This window comes from Astyanax mexicanus, chromosome 6, assembly GCF_023375975.1.
Source record: "Astyanax mexicanus isolate ESR-SI-001 chromosome 6, AstMex3_surface, whole genome shotgun sequence".
Classification (NCBI taxonomy): domain Eukaryota; kingdom Metazoa; phylum Chordata; class Actinopteri; order Characiformes; family Acestrorhamphidae; genus Astyanax; species Astyanax mexicanus.
In genome coordinates this window covers 11726130-11745686 of record NC_064413.1, presented here as the reverse complement: position 1 = coordinate 11745686, position 19557 = coordinate 11726130, and the positions used below count along the sequence as shown (strand labels likewise).

Genomic DNA, 19557 nt, shown 5'->3' with positions numbered 1-19557 from the left:
ATAGGACATTTTAAAAAGATAAAAATTTACATAAAAAGTAAAGAATTTTTATCTTATGAAGGAAAAACTAATTTGATCAATAAAATAATACAAATAAATAAAATGAATAAAAAAATAAAACAAACTCATTAAAAAAACTTATTTAAAAAACAATCACAGGCTTTTTCACAGTGCGCAGAATAATAAAAGTTTCAGTTCAGTTTCATTGAAACTATCCTTTATATTTGACAATATTGGATTAGCTTTACAGGTCCTCACTCATCTTAATTTATTTAACTAAACTGAGTTTTATATTATTTACGGCCTCGTTCTAAATTCAGCTCCGCGCTGAGAGAGAGAGGCGCAACACTATTGCCTGATGTCTATTGATTCAATAAAAGTAAATATGTGGCTATAATAGTAAATTTAATACCATGGATTTTACTTAATATTTTAATAACATTTCCCTGGTAATAAGAAACAAACTCTAACATATAGCTTTATATTTTTGTGTATTTCAAATGTTTTAAGTTTTATATAATTGACGGGCAGCACCAGACGCCAGGGTGACAACGGGCTTTATTTTTCAGATATGAACAAATAAATAAATAAAAGTGGATTTCATAAAAAAAGAATGTTCAGTCAAATTCTTTTCTCTGTAATTTTTTTGTTTCTAAAACTCCAGCATTTGAGTGAGAATAAGCATCTGTTGAAATTCTTAAACAGCAGAATGTCAATATCTGCTATATTAAGCTACAGTTATTTAGTCTGTTTACTGATCATAAATATAAATCCTTAGAACTGTCAGATAAATATAACTAATAATAACTTATAGATAAATTGAAATGATCTTCAAACACGTGCACCCTTCTTAAAGTGCGGTTGAAAAGTTCTTCAAGAAGTAACAGCTCAGCTAAACCTTAATGCAAGTTCTTACATGCAGTCATATAGTGGTATTGATTTTCCTGTCTTATCACCATATGAGCAGTTTTGTCTGAGGGTTTGTGCAGTCTTCTGATCTCAGTTGACCTCTACAGTTCCCCTGGACTGCCATTTATTTTTAAATGCAGTCAAAAGTTCCAACATTTTGTTGATTTTTTTTCTGTGATAAGTAGAGGCTGTTAATTGATGTGAAGTAATGCCCTAAAGTAAGTTTACAGATCAGAATTTACTGATTAAACCAATGACCATATAAGGACATTGGGGTTTCATTCACTTACGCTTTACGTTTCTTCCCTTCCGCCAAAACACCCAACATGGTGTTAAAATTGCAACCAGAGCCTGTATATTACACCAGATCAAATGTCTCATACCTTCAGCTATTTTACTGCAGAAATGCTGTAAGAATGTCTTTGTTTATTATTTTGAGGTCCATCAGTCAGAACTAACATTAAAGATATTTGGGAATACTGATGCAGAAACAGTAGCTTGCACAGTGGACTAACATTTTTGAAATAACTGTTGCCTGAGAACAGTGAGATCCAAATATACTATATTTCTTCAATAATAATAATAATATTTTATTTACAAGAACACTTTTACTGTAAACACACGTAGATTACAAATTGCAACATGGCCAGTTTTCCTGGTCCTTTCCTGTTCCTAATCTAACACAGTGTAATACATAGTCTTTTACTATGTATAACACTGTGAAGAACTTACTCACTGTACTTCAGAAGCCTAGAACTTTACACAATCTGCTTTACTATAGTCCATAACCTTACTGTAGCTTACAACTTTATTATAGACCAGAACTTTACACAATCCATTTAACCATACCCCAGAACTTTACTACAGACCAGAACTTTACACAATCCCCTTAACTGTACCTTAAAACTTTATTATAGACCAGAACTTTACACAATTCACTTTACCTTACCTAATAACTTTAATATAGACTAAAACTTTACTAAATCCCCTTTACTGTACCTTAAAACTTTACTACAGACCAGAACTTTACACATTCCCCTTTACAGTACCTAATAACTTTACTATAGACTGGAACTTTACTAAATCCCCTTTTGTACCATAAAACTTTATTATAGACCAGAACTTTACTAAAGAGCAGGGGCCTCATGTACTAAAGGTGCGTACGCACAAAAACATTGCGTACGCCATATTTCACGCTCACGGTCAGATGTACTAAATTTGACTTGAACGTGTGAAAGTGCGTTCCCCCACGGAAGTTTTGTTTTGGGCGTACGCCTTTTTTTTGTGCGTATGCATTGTGTTTTTGTCATTTGGCGACACTTAGAGGCGATGCATTGAAATTACAACTATTAAGATATCCTTTATGCACACATTGAAGTAAGCATTATTGGGTAAAATAAAGTAAATTAATCAGACAGTTTCATTGTCTTACAGAAATAATCGTTTAACGTGTTTCCACTTAGCCTAGATCAGGTTTGCGCTGGAGTTGTTGGAGATGCAGCGTTGGCATTACTGGAAAATATTGCTAATGGCCGAATTCATTGAGCGCGCATTTTCCGTGACCATTATGTTTTTTTGGCCCATGATGATGACTGGCTTATAAGCAGTTTTAGATTTCCAAGAGCATAAGAAAACAAGCTAAGTGCGTGACGTGTGTCTTTTTGGTAGGCAACTCATTTAAAGCATTTAAATGAAATCATTTATTATCCCTCTTAGAATAATACAATTTAAAACATGGGTAATTATACGCTACGCGTATATCATATTAATAATAATAATATAATAATGATAATTTTTATTATTATTATTTTTATTATTATTATTATTATTATTATTATTATAACTTTATACTCTGCGTAATTGAGGGAGGAGTCATGGCAGGTGTGTTGTTTTCATGCATTTGAGCTTGATTTCAAGTTGATTGTGATGTACTAAGAGAAAGTACGTGGGATTCTGCCTACGCACGGTTTGATAAATCCGGATTTTTTTGTGCGTACGGAACTTTTCAGGTCTGAGCGTACGGAACATTTTAGTAGGAAGTCCACGCAAGTCTTAGTACATGAGGCCCCAGAACTCTACACAATTCAATTTACCTTACTTAATAACTTTACTATAGACTAAAAATTTACTAAATCCCCTTTACTGTACCTTAAAACTTTATTATAGACCAGGGGCCTCATGTACTAAAGGTGCATACGCACAAAAACATTGCATACGCCAAATGTCACGCTCACGGTCAGATGTACTTAAGTTGACTTGAGCGTGAGAAAGTGCTTTCCCCCACGGAACTTTAGTTTCGGGCGTACGCCTTTTTTTTTAACGCATGTATTGTGTTTTTGTGATTTGGCGACACCTAGAGGCAAAGCATTGAAATGACAACTAAGATTTTCATTTACGCACAGATTGTAATAAGTCATTATTGGGTAAAATAAAGTAAATTAATCAGACAATTTCATTGGCTTACTGAAATAATCATTCAACGTGTTTCCACTTAGCCTAGATTATATAAACATGCATGAAATGTTGCGCTGGAGTTGTTGGAGATGGAGTTGGCCTTATTGGAAAATATTGCTTATGGCCAAATTCGTCGAGAGCGCATTTTCTGTGACCATTATGATTTTTTGGCCCATGATGATGACTGGCTTATAAACCGTTTCAGATTTCCAAGAGCTATCCTCTTGGAACTCTGTGCTGAGTTGGGTCCCGTTTTGGAGAGAGAAACGTCGAGGAGTCGTGCATTGCCAGTTCCTTTACACATACTGACAATGCTCGGCTTCCTGGCAACTGGCTCGTTCCAAAGAGAACTGGCAGACCGGTCGGGGATGTCCCAGTCATCTTTGAGCCGTGCCATGCCAGCTGTTTTGGATGGAATCATCTGCATGTCAGCTAGGTATATAAGGTTCCCATATGATGCGGTTGACCAGGCAAACATCAAAGCGCAATTTGCAGCGATAGCCGGTTTCCCTAATGTAATTGGAGCGATCGACTGCACACACATTGCTATAAAGGCACCGTCTGAGGAAGAATTTTCTTATGTGAATAGAAAGCACTTTCATTCCATAAACGTGCAAATTATCTGTGATGCAAAAATGTGCCTTACTAATGTAGTGGCACGGTGGCCTGGATCAACACATGATTCGTACATACTAACAAACAGCATGGTTGGGATAAGATTACAAGCTGACAGAGTGTGTGATGGGTGGCTTCTTGGTAAGCAACAAATGTAAAGCATTTAAATAAAAGTATTACATATTTTCAGCTTAGAATTGTTCATTTAAAACATGGGTAATTGTTAAATTGTTAAATTAGGAGACAGCGGCTACGTGCTCAAGACGTGGCTGATGACCCCCCTTTGCAATCCGCAGACTGACCGGGAGCGGAGATAAAATTATCTCCATTCTCGCACCCGGTCAGTCGTGGAGAGGGCGATTGGGCAGCGAAAAAGCTGGTGGCGCTGCCTGGACAGGACCGGGGGAAATGCTTCTGTATCGGCCAGAGAAGGTGTGTCGCATTGTGAGGGCATGTGGGGTCCTGCACAATGTTGCGCACAGGTATGCCGTGCCATTGTTGGAGGTGGTGGAGCAACCAGCGGACCCAGAGCCAGGACCAATTAATGCGCAGCCTAACCCAGGTGCCATACAATCAAGGCAACAAATCATAGCTACAATATAAAAAGGTAAGAGACAACATTTATTTTTTAACCAATTCTTTTATTAAGTGGCTGATGCTAGTGAGCGCATCACTTATATTTTTAAGGTGCGTTTTCATTTCTCCGATGCCCCTCACAATCTCCTCCTGTGACTTCAGCACAGCACGAGTCAGGACCCGACCGGTCGGCTGAGATTCAGCACTGGACGTGGAGGGTGCAGAAACACCAGACGCACTGGGGACAACAATCGGGGGACATACGGGCTCAGCTGGCGTGGACTGTGTGCCAATGGATGCTGTAGAAATACATAAAATAATTAAATACATCTCATTAACCCAAACAAGCTCTGTCTGTCTTTCTTATAAATAGTAGGGGGTACATTGCCAAAATCAACCAACGTAGCCTACTTACGGGCAGCTATTAAAAAAGTAATAAAATAAAAAAGGCAAATAGTGTACTTGGAAAATTGCTCAAAGAATTTGAACTCTTACCTTCACCGGTATCCAGGGTAACATCAGTGTCTCCCTCACCTGCTGACACCACGCCAGAGAGGGCCACGTCGCCCACAACAGCCACCACCCTTTGCTCAAATGGTGTGAGCTCCTCCACCCCCGGTCTGCTCCCCGTCCTCGCAACACTTTCTCGATGGGCAGAAGTCCGTTTCTTAACGCCCGACTTAACATCAGACCATTTCTTTTTTAGTTCAGCTACTGTGCGGTGTTCAGAGCCCACTGCATTGACGGCCTGCGCCATACTTTCCCATTCAATCCTTTTACGTTTACTGTTTATGCCAGAGGACAGAGAACCAAATAAAATGTTTTTTTTTTGCCTCTACCTCTGACAGTAAAACCTCCAGTTCACAATCGGTAAAGTTCCTTTTCTTTGCTATTTTTGAAATTAGTATTCCAAGGCCTGTTTTCTCTCATTAGCCTATTATACTCTGCTTAATTGAGGAAGGAGACATGACAGGTGTGATGTTTTCGTACACTTGCGCTTGATTTCAAGTTGATTGCAGTGTACTAAAAGAAAGTACGTGGGATTCTGCCTACGCACGGTTTGATAAATCCGGATTTTTTTGTGCGTACGGAACTTTTCAGGTCTGAGCGTATGGAACATTTTAGTAGGAAGTCCATGCAAGTCTTACATGAGGCCACAGAACCTTACACAATCCCCTTAACTGTACCTTAAAACTTTATTATAGACCAGAACTTTACACAATTCAATTTACCTTACTTAATAACTTTACTATAGACTAAAACTTTACTAAATCTCCTTTACTGTACCTTAAAACTTTACTACAGACCAGAACTTTACTAAATCCTCTTTACTGTACCTAATAACTTTACTATAGACTAAAACTTTACTAAATCCCCTTTACTGTACCTTAAAACTTTATTATAGACCAGAACTTTACACATTCCCCTTTACCATAACTCAGAACTTTACAACAGACCAGAACTTTACACATTCCCCTTTACTGTACCTCAGAACTTTGCAATAAAAAATATCTTTACACAATCCGCTTTACTATAGCCCAGAGCTTTACAACTCCCACCCCTGACATAACCCCCACCACCCAAAATTGAGCCCAACAGAATAAAAACGGTAAGAACAGTAAATAGTGTCTACTGAAATTTTGAACCAGTTTGAAGTATTGTTATGGTCACCCTGTGAGCTCTTCCTCTCCCGCTTCCTCTGCAGATAGTTCTCCTCCTCTGTAAAAGGAGGTTTGATGGACAGCGCCAGGACAGGAAGATCCACAATGAGGGAGACCAGGTTCCAGCCAGAGTGAAACCGCAGCCACAACCAGCGGTGCCAGGATGTTGGTGACTTAAACAATCCGTCCCATGGTGGCATTCATCCCTGTCACAACATAAGAGTAATAATAATCCCCCAAATCCCTGTACAGGGTGTAAACTCCTTTTTTAATGATTGTCTCAGAGAACTGTCAGACACTGAAAAAGACCAAAAAACATTCCATAACAGCGAGATGAACATCAGCCTGTGGACAGTGAAATGAGGAGCGATGATAAAAAGGTGTGGGATGTAAACATCTCCATAATTACAGCATTATAAACAGGTCATGTTCTTTGAAGTTAGTGTAATAACTGACAGCTACAAAAGAGAACCAAGCTGGAATCCGGAACATCCCGGCACACGGTTCTGAGGTAAGGTTCTGTCTTCATCCACTGGAACCTGGAAGAAGCACACTGGTTAAAGCGGTGAGATGAGCAGACCGTGTTTAATTACAGAAATATACCCGCAGTACAATCAACTTGCACAACCATCACACACAGACTCAGCACTGCGACTGAAGAGCTATAGATCTGCACCTGCTGGAGCTCATCTCTCACATACTAGTGGGAAATTAAAGTGATATTTCAACTAAAAAAAATAATGAGTTTTTTTTGGTTTGGTTTACTAACTTTACACCTATATAGATGATAGCATGCTGCATTCAGTGCTGTGAAAAAGTAATTTACCTTGAATGTGAGAGATTATTTTAAGCTTTTAGTTTAGAGTGTTTTGTGTCACTGCTGGTGGTAGATGTGTGGCTTTGTGTTTACAGAGCATCTGCGGTCACATGACAAACAGCTGCTCAGTCTGTATCTTTTGACTGCAGCTCTGCTACCAGACTGAAAGAATTATTACTGTATAGTAAACTGCACTCCACACTGTTCTGTTCTGATGAATCTGTGGTTTAGAAGTGGCCCAACTGATGGGGGGTGATCCCATGATCACAGGTCATCACAAACACTAACTGTGAAGTACATCCACAATAACAGCAGCATGTTGGCATGTGTAGTTAGCGCAGATGCTAAAAAAATTAAATTCAAATTTTAGATAGCAGTATTTTACTGTAATTCTGTATTTTTTCTCTGAAATGTTTTATGCATCAGTTCTGTGATTCTTCCTGTGTTCTCCACATCACAGACATTATAGGTCCTAAATAAGCCACTGCTTACCCCACTCTACCCTACAAAATACCCTCACCACATACAATACTCCCCTTCACTACACCAATTCTTACACTTTACTTTGACCTTTATTCTCATTTCTACCTGTTTCACTAGCTATCGTTTACTTTGCCTTGATTGCACATCTCCCTCACCCCACATTTATACACACTTTCTCTTTCTTTCTTATTTTGCTTCCTGCCTTTCCATCTCCAGGTTTCCAGCTACTCAAATCCGGATGAGTATTCATCATAATTGCTGTGATCTGCAGTGATGTTTTGGTGGTTGCAAAAAACTGTCAAAGCGTCCAAAAAAATTGTACCTCACATCCTGACAGTTTAAACCCACAGCTGCTGTTTGAAACTATGTCTTTGCAAATGCTGTGGGTGGAGCCACTTCAATTTTATTTCTATAGCCCTTTTTACAACAGAAGTTGTCACAAAGCAGCTTTACAGAGAAAAAACAGGTCCACGCCTCTTATAAGCAGCACCACAGAGATGCCAGTTATTGTGGTGACACACTCAGTATTTAATGATTTAGATAGTTGAGTAAATACTTTAGAGTATAGTGTAGTAAGCTGAGCCAAATCTAAACTACATGTTTAATGCTCTTCCTATGGATAATTGAGGATTGTCTTTTTTCAGAGTATGAGTTAATGTGGTCCACATACACTGTTTTTTATATAATCTGTGTTGCAAAGGCAATGCTTTAGTCAAGGTTGGCAGCATTTCTTGCTGTTACATTATAGAAGAGCTCTCAGATACAGAAATGCACATATTTTGAAGATCCAGCTGATGTATTCATCCTAGCCCTCAGTTACCCAGTCCCAGAACAGGGGAGTTTATTAAAATATAATGTTTTTATACTTATAATAATTACTGTAAACAACTGAAATAGCATACAGCATTACTGCAATGTGACAAAGGACCACCCTGTACCTCTGCCTAGACTTTAGAACACAAGTACTATTACCCCTTTAAGGGGCAGTTACACATTTACACAGGTGATTCAGCTTGTGTTAGAATAAATAAAATTAACTTTATCTGATACTACATTTTGTAACAAGTTGTAAAAGCCTTAACTGTGACAGTTATGATGACAGAAAGTCACAAAGGAGGCAAATACTTTTTCACAGCAGTTTTTGATGAGGATGGCAGCACTCATAGGTGGGGTATAAGCTCATAAAAGCTTCACATTTTTCACAACACATGGAATTTTTCCTTTGCACACATGAAGTCAAAGGCACATGGACACAGTTTCTCAAACAGGCATTAAGCCTAGTTTTGGACTAGATTTTCCTTTGAAATGAAAATATAGTCTACGACAAGATGTAAATTCCTGTCTTGGAAACGCTTGAAGTACACGTATAATAATGATCTAGTTGAAGAGGTTCTATCCTTAAGAGTCTGACTGCTGAATCTTCAGCTTTCCTCAGATGATATTTGACATCAGACACTTTAGGGTTAACTGAGGTTCAGTAAAAATGACCACATCCCGTTTATCCACCAAGCCTTCTGCCTCTTGAACAGGGCTTTGAGCACCTTTCCTGATGCCACATACCATTCTGGCAGAAAGCCCCTCACAATGCAGTTGCAAGGGTTCAAATCACCACGAAGGGCCAGCAGTGGGTCTGGTTAGCATTTGTGCAAAAAAGCTTGAGAGCTTGCGAGCGACTCAACTTAAGCTTTTCTCTATTTAGTTAAAATTACCACAATATAGCATTTGCTCAAGTGAAAGTCCATGAACTCCAGTCACACAGAGTCGTGGGTTGGAGGACACCAGTGACCTTTGGGCTGATAGGAACACATTCTTCCATAGACTGCTAGCAGATGGTGCTGTTTAACGCTGTAGTTCACCTGAGGTTTGGGGCTGTGGCCAAACACTAACTAACAGAAGGCAAAAGAGACAGGCATCTGGAAATGGAGAACGGTGGAAGTGAGTCATGGCTGAGACAAATGTAGCAGTTCTGTGTAGTTCACATGCAGAGAGACATCCATTTCACATGCTGGGGACAGAATCTGCACCTTGGTGTGTTGTATTGTTGTGTGGCATTTACGTTTTGAGGCTCTGTTTCCTCTTGGCCTTGCGGGCATACAGGAAATACATGATGTGCCCCGTGGTGATGAACAGGACGGAGATGATGACAAGGATGCCAAAGTGCTGTGGCTGCGGTGCGGAGATGACCATGAGGAAGTGCAGCAGGTCCATCAAGTAGTTCATGGAGCTCTGAACTCCATTAACCACACCGCGCTCCGACTCGCAAATGGTCTCCTGCAGAAGCTGCGTCACTGTCAGGTCAAATGACCACAGGCCTGCCAAGAGAAGAGTGAAGGTTACATTCGGATCAAACGGAACTGTTTGCTCTATGAATGAATTGGGTCAAAGTGTAAATTTGGTACAATGTGCCACCTCTGCCACCCCCTCGCTTCTGTGTGCTAATGAAACTGTGCCATGGTCACTCCAGGATTAGCTGTGGGTTTACTGACAGAGCGCAGTGTAAATGTACGTATTGTAAATTTGAGTGGGTGCCTTGTTATGGATAGCCTTTGTTGCTGTAGGACTAAAACCGGGTCAGCCAGCTGCTCTTGGCCATCTCACACACTGACAAACTGGACTGAACCCTCTCTCTACTCACCGACTCGAGCCGTGATGACTCCAAGGAACAGCAGGGTGATGGACACATAGGATTCTGGGGTGCTCCCCGGTGGTGCATTTTCAAACAGCACTGTGTTGTTGGTCCAGTGAATAGAGGATCGGTCAGGAAGCAGAGGCTGGTTGCTGCCTCCCTGCAGTGAGTATCCATGTCTTTGGTGTCCTCCACCAGTCATTCCTCCGAGGTCTGACGCGTTACCATGCAGTAACGTGCCCAGGTCCATGGGACTGCCCGGAGCAAACACAGAACACACACAAAGCAGCAAGCAGGCCAGATGCAGGCCACTGGAGATCATGCCGGTGTTGACCAGTCCATACGCCTTCCGCAACTTGGTGAACATGATGGTTCCCAGCAGCCCGGCCACAGCTGATACACCCATCAGCAAACTCAGCAGAGACCCACTGATGCCCTGGGTGTAGGCGTAGCCTGTGGTGATGCAGTCAAAACCCAACACGGTGGTGTACAGGAAGGCCAAGCCCAAACCTGCCAGGAACACTGGCTGCCTGTAATACGCCCTCCAGCCTTCCTTGCAGGTGCTGAGGAGCCCCTGGAGTCGACGGAAGCACAGGGGCAGCATGGCAGTCTGCCCTGTCAAAGACACACTTCCAGCATTCTCAGTGAGGAGCACCGTCTGCCTTAGAGAATTTTCACCTGAAACAAAGATATGCCAATTAGGGTTTGCTCAAATTTTATAGAATTTTGAACCAGTATTTGAAGTATTGTTATGGTCACCCTGGGAGCTCTTCCTCTCCCGCTTCCTCTGCAGATAGTTCTCCTCCTCTGTAACCGGTGGTTTGACGGACAGCGCCGGAACAATTCGATAAACCCGGGACAGGAAGATAAACTCCACAATGAGGGAGACCAGGTTCCAGCCCAGGATAAAGCCGCAGCCCACCACGTTTGAGGCCAGGGTCATGACCTGGCCCACAGCCAGCGGTGCCAGGATGTTGGTAACTTGATCAATCCGTCGCATGGTGGCATTCATCCCTGTCACAACATAAGAGTAATAATAATCACCCAAATCCCTGTACAGGGTGTAAACTCCTGAGGATAGTAATTCATCATTTTTAAAGTGTGGTTAGAAACATTTGAGGAGAGTGTTAACATTTTGTAAATGTGATTTTAAACTTTTGTTAAGTTATTCAAAGTTCACCTTACCCGCTAAGTGACCACGGTTGTAGCCTGTGATGACCACTATCCAGTCCCTCTGGATGGCGATGGTGAGCGCTGTGCTGGCAAGGTTAGCCACATCTGCCAGGACGATCACCACCATATAACAAACCACCTTGAGTGAGTCATGTGATGCAACAAGTTACTACGCAAACTTCTACAGGGCAGATACAGTAATCACTAAAGAGAGAGCGGAATATCTGCACTACGATATTTTACACACTATGCTAAAGAATACTGATGCTGAGATGTATTTGGAAAATACTATGAAACTAAATTTTATGAACAGCTCTTATATTGAATGTGTAAAGTCAGTAAAAGAGTTGCTCACAGTCAGCCAGCCGTCCCAGATCTCCTCAACCCACTTTTTATATGAGAAGACCAACATCAGCACGATGCTGCACACAGTCACCGAGATGTTCTGGATAAACAGGGAGGCGTGGGCCACTGCACCAAGACCAGAGAATAGAGTTAGCACCAAACTAGCAGGACAACACCTGACCCCCCTGACCCAGTGATCTTTACACCTTAACACTGACTTACTGAAGTACTGACTTAAAAAAAGTCTGCAGATACAGCAAATACAGATTACAATAATACATACTGGAAACAAGTCCCCTAACTAAGAGGTTACCTTTATTTCTTGGGTTGCGATCGACCCAATCTCCGATCAGAGCGCCCAGTAACAGCACAGAACCAGCCACCACCAGCCCGAAGATGGCAGTCAGCAGTAAGTTTCGCCCATACAGTTCAATCAGGAACACAGAGATGGCAAAATGCCACATGCGGTCACCCTGAAACAAAAACAGAAACAGAGATATTACATATACACATACATACAAACACTGTGTAATACACTTTGAACATTTACTCTTAATGAACACATTACACATACAGATACATATTAAAGCTCAAAAAAACTTTACAAAATCAAATTGTATATTTAAAACAGAAAAAGACCATGTCAACTGGATTTCTATGTAGTCTTATAAATACAGACTACACAGAAATAAAGAAAAAGTATGTGAACCCTGTGGGATTTCTTGGATATCTGCAAAAATTGGTCATTAAATTATCTAAGTCATAACAAAACACAAACACAGTCTACTTAAACTAATACCACACAAAAAAATATATGTTTGCATGGTTTTATTAAACACATGTTAACATTCACAGTGAGGGGGGGGGGGGGGTATGTGAACCTCTAGGATAATGACTTTTCTAAGAGCTAATTGGAGCCAGGTTGTGATGAGATTGGATGTGTTGGATAAAGCTACCCTGCCTTATAAAAAACAAACACCAGTTGAGTTGAGTTTGCTGTTCTTAAGAAGCATTGCTTTCTGTGAATCTAGCCTCGCACAAAAGAGCTCTTAAAAGAGCTACATTCAAGAATTGTTGACTTGCATGAAGCTGAAAAGGGTTACAAAACTATCTCTAAAAGTCTTGATGTTCATGTGTCCACGGTAAGACAGACGGTCTACAAATGGAGAAAGTTCAGCACTGTTGCTTATCTCGCTAGGCATGGTCGTCCTGTAAAGATAACTGCAAGAGCACAGCACAGAATGATCAATGAGGTGAGGAAGAATCCTAGAGTATCAGCTATTAAACAAGAATAACGTTCATGAGAGGACACCATGGAGGAAGTCACTGCTGTCCAAAAAAACAATGCTGCATGTTTGAAGTTTGCAAAAGAGCACCTGGAAGTTCCACAGGAGTACTAGCTAAATATACTGTGGACAGATAAAACCAAAATTTAGTTGTTTGGAAGAAAAACACAACGCTATGTGTGGAGAAAAAAGGCTCAGCACACCATCATCAAAAGTTAAGAAAGAACTTTTTGCAGGAAAACTTAAGATCATATGTCTGCTACTTAAAGCCCATAGAGGATGGATAATGCAACATGACAGCGACCCAAAACATAGAAGTAAATCAACAGAAGAACACTGTGAATGTTAAAAACCAAAAACAAACAGACCTAAAAAACTACCAACTGCTCCTGGCTTCCTTCTCAGCCAGCATCACGACTGCTAAAGCTGAATTTTATCACAATAAATTCAGCTCCCTCACAGACTCCCGGAAACTATTTGCTACTTTTAAATCACTACTGAACCCTCCTCCTCCTCCTCTGGCTACATGCCTTACTGCTGAAACACTTGCATCATTCTTTACTGGAAAAGTGGCAGCTATCAGCAACCAGTTTACTGATGTAACATGTAGCAGTCCTACTACATGCTCTGCAGCCCGGTGTCCCTCCACCGAAGGCGTTGCTTTCTCCTCTTTCACTTCTCTCACTGAGAACGAGACACTGGCTCTCCTAACACGTAGCCGTCCTACTACGTGTCCGCTTGACCCAATTCCCTCAAACTTACTACAAACCATCGCACCGGCAATCATTCCGGCTATCACTCACACCATCAATGCCTCTTTAACTTCTGGTGTTTTCCCAACTGCTTTCAAACAAGCACATGTGACACCACTGCTTAAAAAGCCTTCTCTCAACCCCGCCCAGGTTGATAACTACAGACCGATCTCACTACTACCCTTTCTCTCTAAAACACTCGAGAGAGCAGTTTTAAATCAGGTCTCTGGCTTCCTCTCCCAGAATGACCTCCTGGACCAGAACCAATCTGGATTCAAAAAAGGACACTCTACCGAGACGGCTCTGTTGTCTGTGACTGAAGCGTTGAAAACTGCTAGAGCTGCAGGCCAGTCCTCAGTGCTCATTCTGCTGGACCTCTCGGCCGCCTTCGACACGGTCAACCACGACTTCCTCCTAACTATACTTTCAAACATGGGGATCTCAGACAATGTGCTGTCATGATTTAGATCATACCTCACTGGGCGCTCGTTCAAGGTGTCGTGGCAAGGACAGCTGTCCTCAGCCCACTCCCTATCCACTGGGGTTCCCCAGGGTTCGGTACTGGGTCCCCTTCTCTTCTCAATATACACTGCCTCTCTTGGTCAGGCTATCCACTCACATGGCTTTTCCTACCATTGCTTTGCTGATGACACCCAGCTATACCTGTCATTCTCACCTGAAGATGGCTCAATCTCTGCACGGATATCGTCGTGTCTCTCTGACATATCCTCTTGGATGAAGGAGCATCACCTTCAATTAAATCTCTCAAAGACTGAACTTCTGGTCATACCAGCAAAACCATCTTTTCAACACAACCTCTCTATAAGCATCGACTCTCTCTCTCTCTCACCGACAAAGGTTGCTAGGAACCTGGGTGTTATGGTTGATGACCAGCTCTCCTTCACGCACCATGTGGCCTCGGTTGCTCGATCCTGCCGCTTCGCGCTTTATAACATCAGGAAAATTAGACAGTTTCTGACGCAACAGGCCACCCAACTCCTGGTACAAGCAGTCGTCATCTCACGCCTCGACTACTGCAATGCCCTGCTAACTGGCCTCCCGGCCTACGTAGTAAAACCACTCCAAATGATCCAGAATGCAGCAGCACGTCTGGTCTTCAACCAACCAAAACGGGCACGTCACCCCGCTGCTCATTGAGCTCCACTGGCTACCAGTTGATGCTCGCATCAAATTCAAAACTCTTACAATCGCCTACAAGGTGATGACAGAACAGCTCCTTCCTACCTGCACTCGCTCCTGAAGGCTTACGCTACCTCCCGCCCGCTGCGCTCCTCCAATGAACGTCGCCTCGCTTTGCCAAACACTCACACAAAGCAATCCAGACTGTTCTCATACAGAGTTCCCCAATGGTGGAACAAACTACCTTCTACTACCAGAGCAGGAGAATCTCTCACTATCTTTAAGAGACTCCTGAAGACAGAGCTCTTCAAAGAGCTCTTACTCTCCTAACACCTCTAACACACTAACTACTTCTAACCCCATTTCCTCCTTCCCCTCCTTCACTTCTCTATCCCTTTATTTCCCTTCGACCTCCTTTAAGCCCTATCTAAAAATGGGTTATCTAAATTCCTATTACTTTTGTACTTCATTATTGTAAGTCGCTTTGGACAAAAGCGTCTGCCAAATGAAATGTAATGTAATGTAATGTAACATGTTGTGTTCAATAAAACCATGCAAAAACCATATATTTTTTGTGTGGTGTGACTTAGATGAGGATCAGAACACATTTAATGACCAATTTATGCAGAGATCCAAGTAATCCCAAAGGGTTCACATACTTTTTCTTGCAACTGTATGATAATTTAAAAAAGTTATGACGCCAAGATGCAGAGTATTCTAATAATAAATGTGTATTAAGGTGTGATTAAGGTTTAATGTGAATGTAACCAATGAGATGCCCAGACAAACAGGTTTGTAGGCACAGAGATAACTGACACACCGGGGGAAAGAGTGTGGGAGCTGTTCCTAAGTGTACAGCAGAGCACTGTGAGTGTGATGTATAGTGTTCAACAGGGTGACTGGAGGCATAACACAGAGATTCTTTACTTATATACAATATGTATCACTCGATCAGACACTGATCAATATTATTTAGTGATATGATTTATACAACATACCACATTCTGAAATTTCTTTAGTAATTTTATGACTGCGCATCAGCATCGTGGGTGCAGATACTGAAAGGCTTCTTACCCACATGGACAACGCTCCACTGACATATATGAGAAACTTCGGGCCCTTGAGGTAGAAGAGGGCGGATCCTGAAGGACAGAGAGAGCATCTGAGAGAGCGATCAGACCACTGAGCTTTGTACAAGTACTGAAATCTTGTATATAGAACACATTACAACATTCATTCTTATGGTAAGGTCGGCGAATTATGGGAGTTGGAGTGAGGGCTGATAGTGGGTGCAGGTGAAATATGGGAGTTGTAGTGAGGGTCTCCAACTGAGTGCAGTTGAATTATGGAAGTTGTAGTGAGGGTCTAAAAGTGGGTGCAAGTGAATTATGGGAGTTGTAGTGAGGGTCTCAAACTGGGTGCAAGTGAATTATGGGAGTTGTAGTGAGGGTCTCAAACTGGGTGCAGTTGAATTATGGGATTTGGAGTGAGGTCTTATAATGGGTGCAGGTGAATTATGGGAGTTGGAGTGAGGGTTTGATAGCAATGCAGGTGAATTATGGGAGTTGATGTGAGCTCTGATAGTGGGTGCAGGAGAATTATGGGAGTTGGAGTGAGGAGTGATAGTGGGGTGGGTTTAGGTGAATTATGGGAGTTGGAGTGATGTCTGATAGTGGCTGCAGGTGAATTATGGGAGTTGGAGTGAGGTCTGATAGTGGCTGCAGGTGAATTATGGGAGTTGGAGTGAGGGTCTGGTAGTGGCTGAAGGTAAATTATGGGAGTTGGAGTGAGGTCTGATAGTGGGTGCAGGTAAATTATGGGAGTTGGAGTGAGGTCTGATAGTGGGTGCAGGTGAATTATGGGAGTTGTAGTGAGCGCTGATAGTGGGTGCAGTTGAATTATGGGAGTTGGAGTGAGGTCTGATAGTGGGTGCAGGTGAATTATGAGAGTTGGAGTGAGGGCTGATAGTGGGTGCAGTTGAATTATGGGAGTTGGAGTGAGGTCTGATAGTGGGTGCAGGTGAATTATGAGAGTTGGAGTGAGGGCTGATAGTGGGTGCAGTTGAATTATGGGAGTTGGAGTGAGGTCTGATAGTGGCTGCAGGTGAATTATGAGAGTTGGAGTGAGGTCTGATAGTGGGTGCAGGTGAATTATGAGAGTTGGAGTGAGGTCTGATAGTGGCTGCAGGTGAATTATGGGAGTTGGACTGAGGGTCTGATAGTGGGTGCAGGTGAATTATGTGAGGTGGAGTGAGGGTCTGATAGTGGGTGCAGGTGAATTATGTGAGGTGGAGTGAGGGTCTGATAGGGGTGCATTTTAACTATGGGAGTTGGATTGAGCTCTAATAGCGGGTGCAAGTGAACTATGGTAGTTGGAGTGGTGTGGGTGTAGATGAATTATATGATGGTACACAGTGTTGCTACTGGGTTTAGAAGGTTAATTACTTTTTAGTTATTTTTTTTACATCACCCCCTCTTTCTCAATCTGCAGTTTAAAAAGATTTAATTAAACTGTCTTTCTATGTCTTCTTCAAAAATGTTCAGTTTTGTTAAGTCTTCAGAAACCAGTCCCTGTACGTCTCCAGCCCTTGACTGTCTTTTTTTCTTCCTTGCTTTGTCCTTCTTGCTCCTGATTTGACTTTCTGCATACCTGTTTGTTATTTCTCCACCCTGTTTTCTTCCCCCATGTGCTGTTTAAGCACATGACCCTGTTTTGTTGTTGTACTGTCTCCACCCTAGCCTCGCTCTGTCATCAGTGTTCTCATCTGTGGTTGTTTGTAACGTCACCGATTATTATCTTGCCCAGGTGTTCCCAGTGTTTTGTATATAGATCCCCTTTGTTTCAGTGTTCAGTGTCTTTTGTGTGCTTTGTGGTTTCAGTTATGTGCCTGTTCTCCTGGGTTCTGTTGTTTTTTAATGTTAGATCTATCTAATTTTCATAGCCTTGTTGTGTCTAGTTTTTTGTAGTTGAGTTTTCTTAGTCTTGTTTATTTTGTTTTGTTACTCCAACCTGTGTTTACTGTGACATACTATGACAGAATGTCTCAACTAATATTATTATTAATTAATTATTAATTAACACTAGTTAAGACATTATTATTTTTTTTAAAACTAATGTGTCAATTCATTATTAATTTCAGCACCCATAAGCATTATTATTTATTTGACTGTATAGTTTCGTAGTAGGTGTTTTACCTGGTATACTCCCTTTTTTTCTTTGGCGTGCCTCTCTGATGTCATCATTCTCATACTCCACCACCACTCCACCACACTGAGCTACATCAGCTCTCAAAGACATTCTACAGAGGACAGAACAAATGTCTGCACAAACCAACTCAAAACATTTCCACAGTGAGGCCTTCAATACCAATCCAGTTAGCAGCATAAAAAACCAACAAATAATAAATGACTAGGCAATAGATGTATTTTTTTTAAATAACTGATTATATACTAAATATCTTTATATAAAACCTGCTCATGTCCCCGTCTCTAGGTGTAATAGGACTGACAACTCTATGTGTCTTTAAGTATCTGCTGTACAAAACATGATTTAAAAATCTCTGATAAGCTGACTTAGCTTACAGTCCTTAGCAAGAGGTCACTTATTAGTCAGTTATTAGTCCATTTAGTTAAAAAGTGTTAAATGTTGATCCCCCATGGATACATAATTTATAACTGTACAATGTTGCAACTTAATGTGAATCCAATGTTGTTTTGGATGGACATGTATCTCTGATTTACAAAAATGAAACATCAACATGATTTCAAATTTCAACTAAAATTTAACATCAAAAACAAAACCCACTGATGTTAATCTGAGAAGCTTAGGGAAATTAAAAGAGAACTGTGAGTTAGTTAATGTTTTGGATCTATTAAAGCTCTGATAATGGTTCGCTCAGAGGGCAGAACAGATTAAAAACCTCTGTACGATCATCAGTTATGATGAGAGATAGAAAATTCCACATGAATAAAAGTAATCACCAACACTAAGCTCAGCCAAAATCCAGCGGAGCAGTGACGTAATATGTGGTGTGCTCATGTGGAGCTGATGAACGAAGTCTAAATCAACACAAATGAACCCAGGGACTTGTTTGCGTGGCAGCCGCAAACTGAGCAGCTGTGGTTTACCTTCTCTTATCTGCTGGATGTTCTGGGTCTGAGTCCTAGCCACGTCTCGGGGCCGTAATGTCCTCTGCCATGTGTTCAGGGTAAGGAAACTTGTAGCTGGCCAGTGGAGTAGCAGTTGTAGTGAGAGTAAGCTTGATAACATAACAGTGTGCACGGGCACCATTGTATGAAAGTGCCAGAAAAGCAGAACGGGCCACAGCACGGACAAAAGCCTCCCCACCGCAGCCAGCATGTTCCACAGCACGTGACAGCTACTGGACAATGTCACCGGCGACCCCCACTGAGAGAAAAAAAAAGAAAAAAACACTGTCACTCAGGTGACGTTATCTCTCACACTTTTTTATTTTATTTAAGAATCCTAATGGTTATTTGAGTCGCCTTTTCTCAAGAACCCTGAAACATCTCATAGTATATATTTACTCCCTACCAGAATGTGCCTCCCTATGAGTACATGTGTGTCCCACAGCAGAATGAGTTTAACAGATTCCTCCTTTTATTTCTGTTGATAAATAAGGGTTACAGTTACAGTGGATACAGGAATAACCAGCTTAATCTGTTGTCCCCGTATTGCTGTGTGATGGGCCTGCACATAA

General features: G+C 41.5%; 1 protein-coding gene across 1 annotated transcript; it reads right to left on the bottom strand.

Annotated features, from left to right (window-relative positions):
- Window positions 1-8637: 8637 nt before the first annotated feature.
- On the bottom strand, window positions 8638-19154 carry si:ch211-254p10.2 (solute carrier family 40 member 1). The gene is made up of 9 exons (XM_049480539.1): window positions 18965-19154; window positions 18032-18135; window positions 15912-15979; window positions 11973-12132; window positions 11670-11785; window positions 11327-11453; window positions 10901-11155; window positions 10151-10819; window positions 8638-9827 (listed from the first exon to the last, which is right to left on the bottom strand). Exons 2-9 carry the CDS (start codon window positions 18132-18134, stop codon window positions 9568-9570), a joined length of 1758 nt encoding a protein of 585 aa, XP_049336496.1. The 5' UTR covers window position 18135; window positions 18965-19154; the 3' UTR covers window positions 8638-9567.
- Between the last annotated feature and the right edge of the window lie 403 nt (window positions 19155-19557).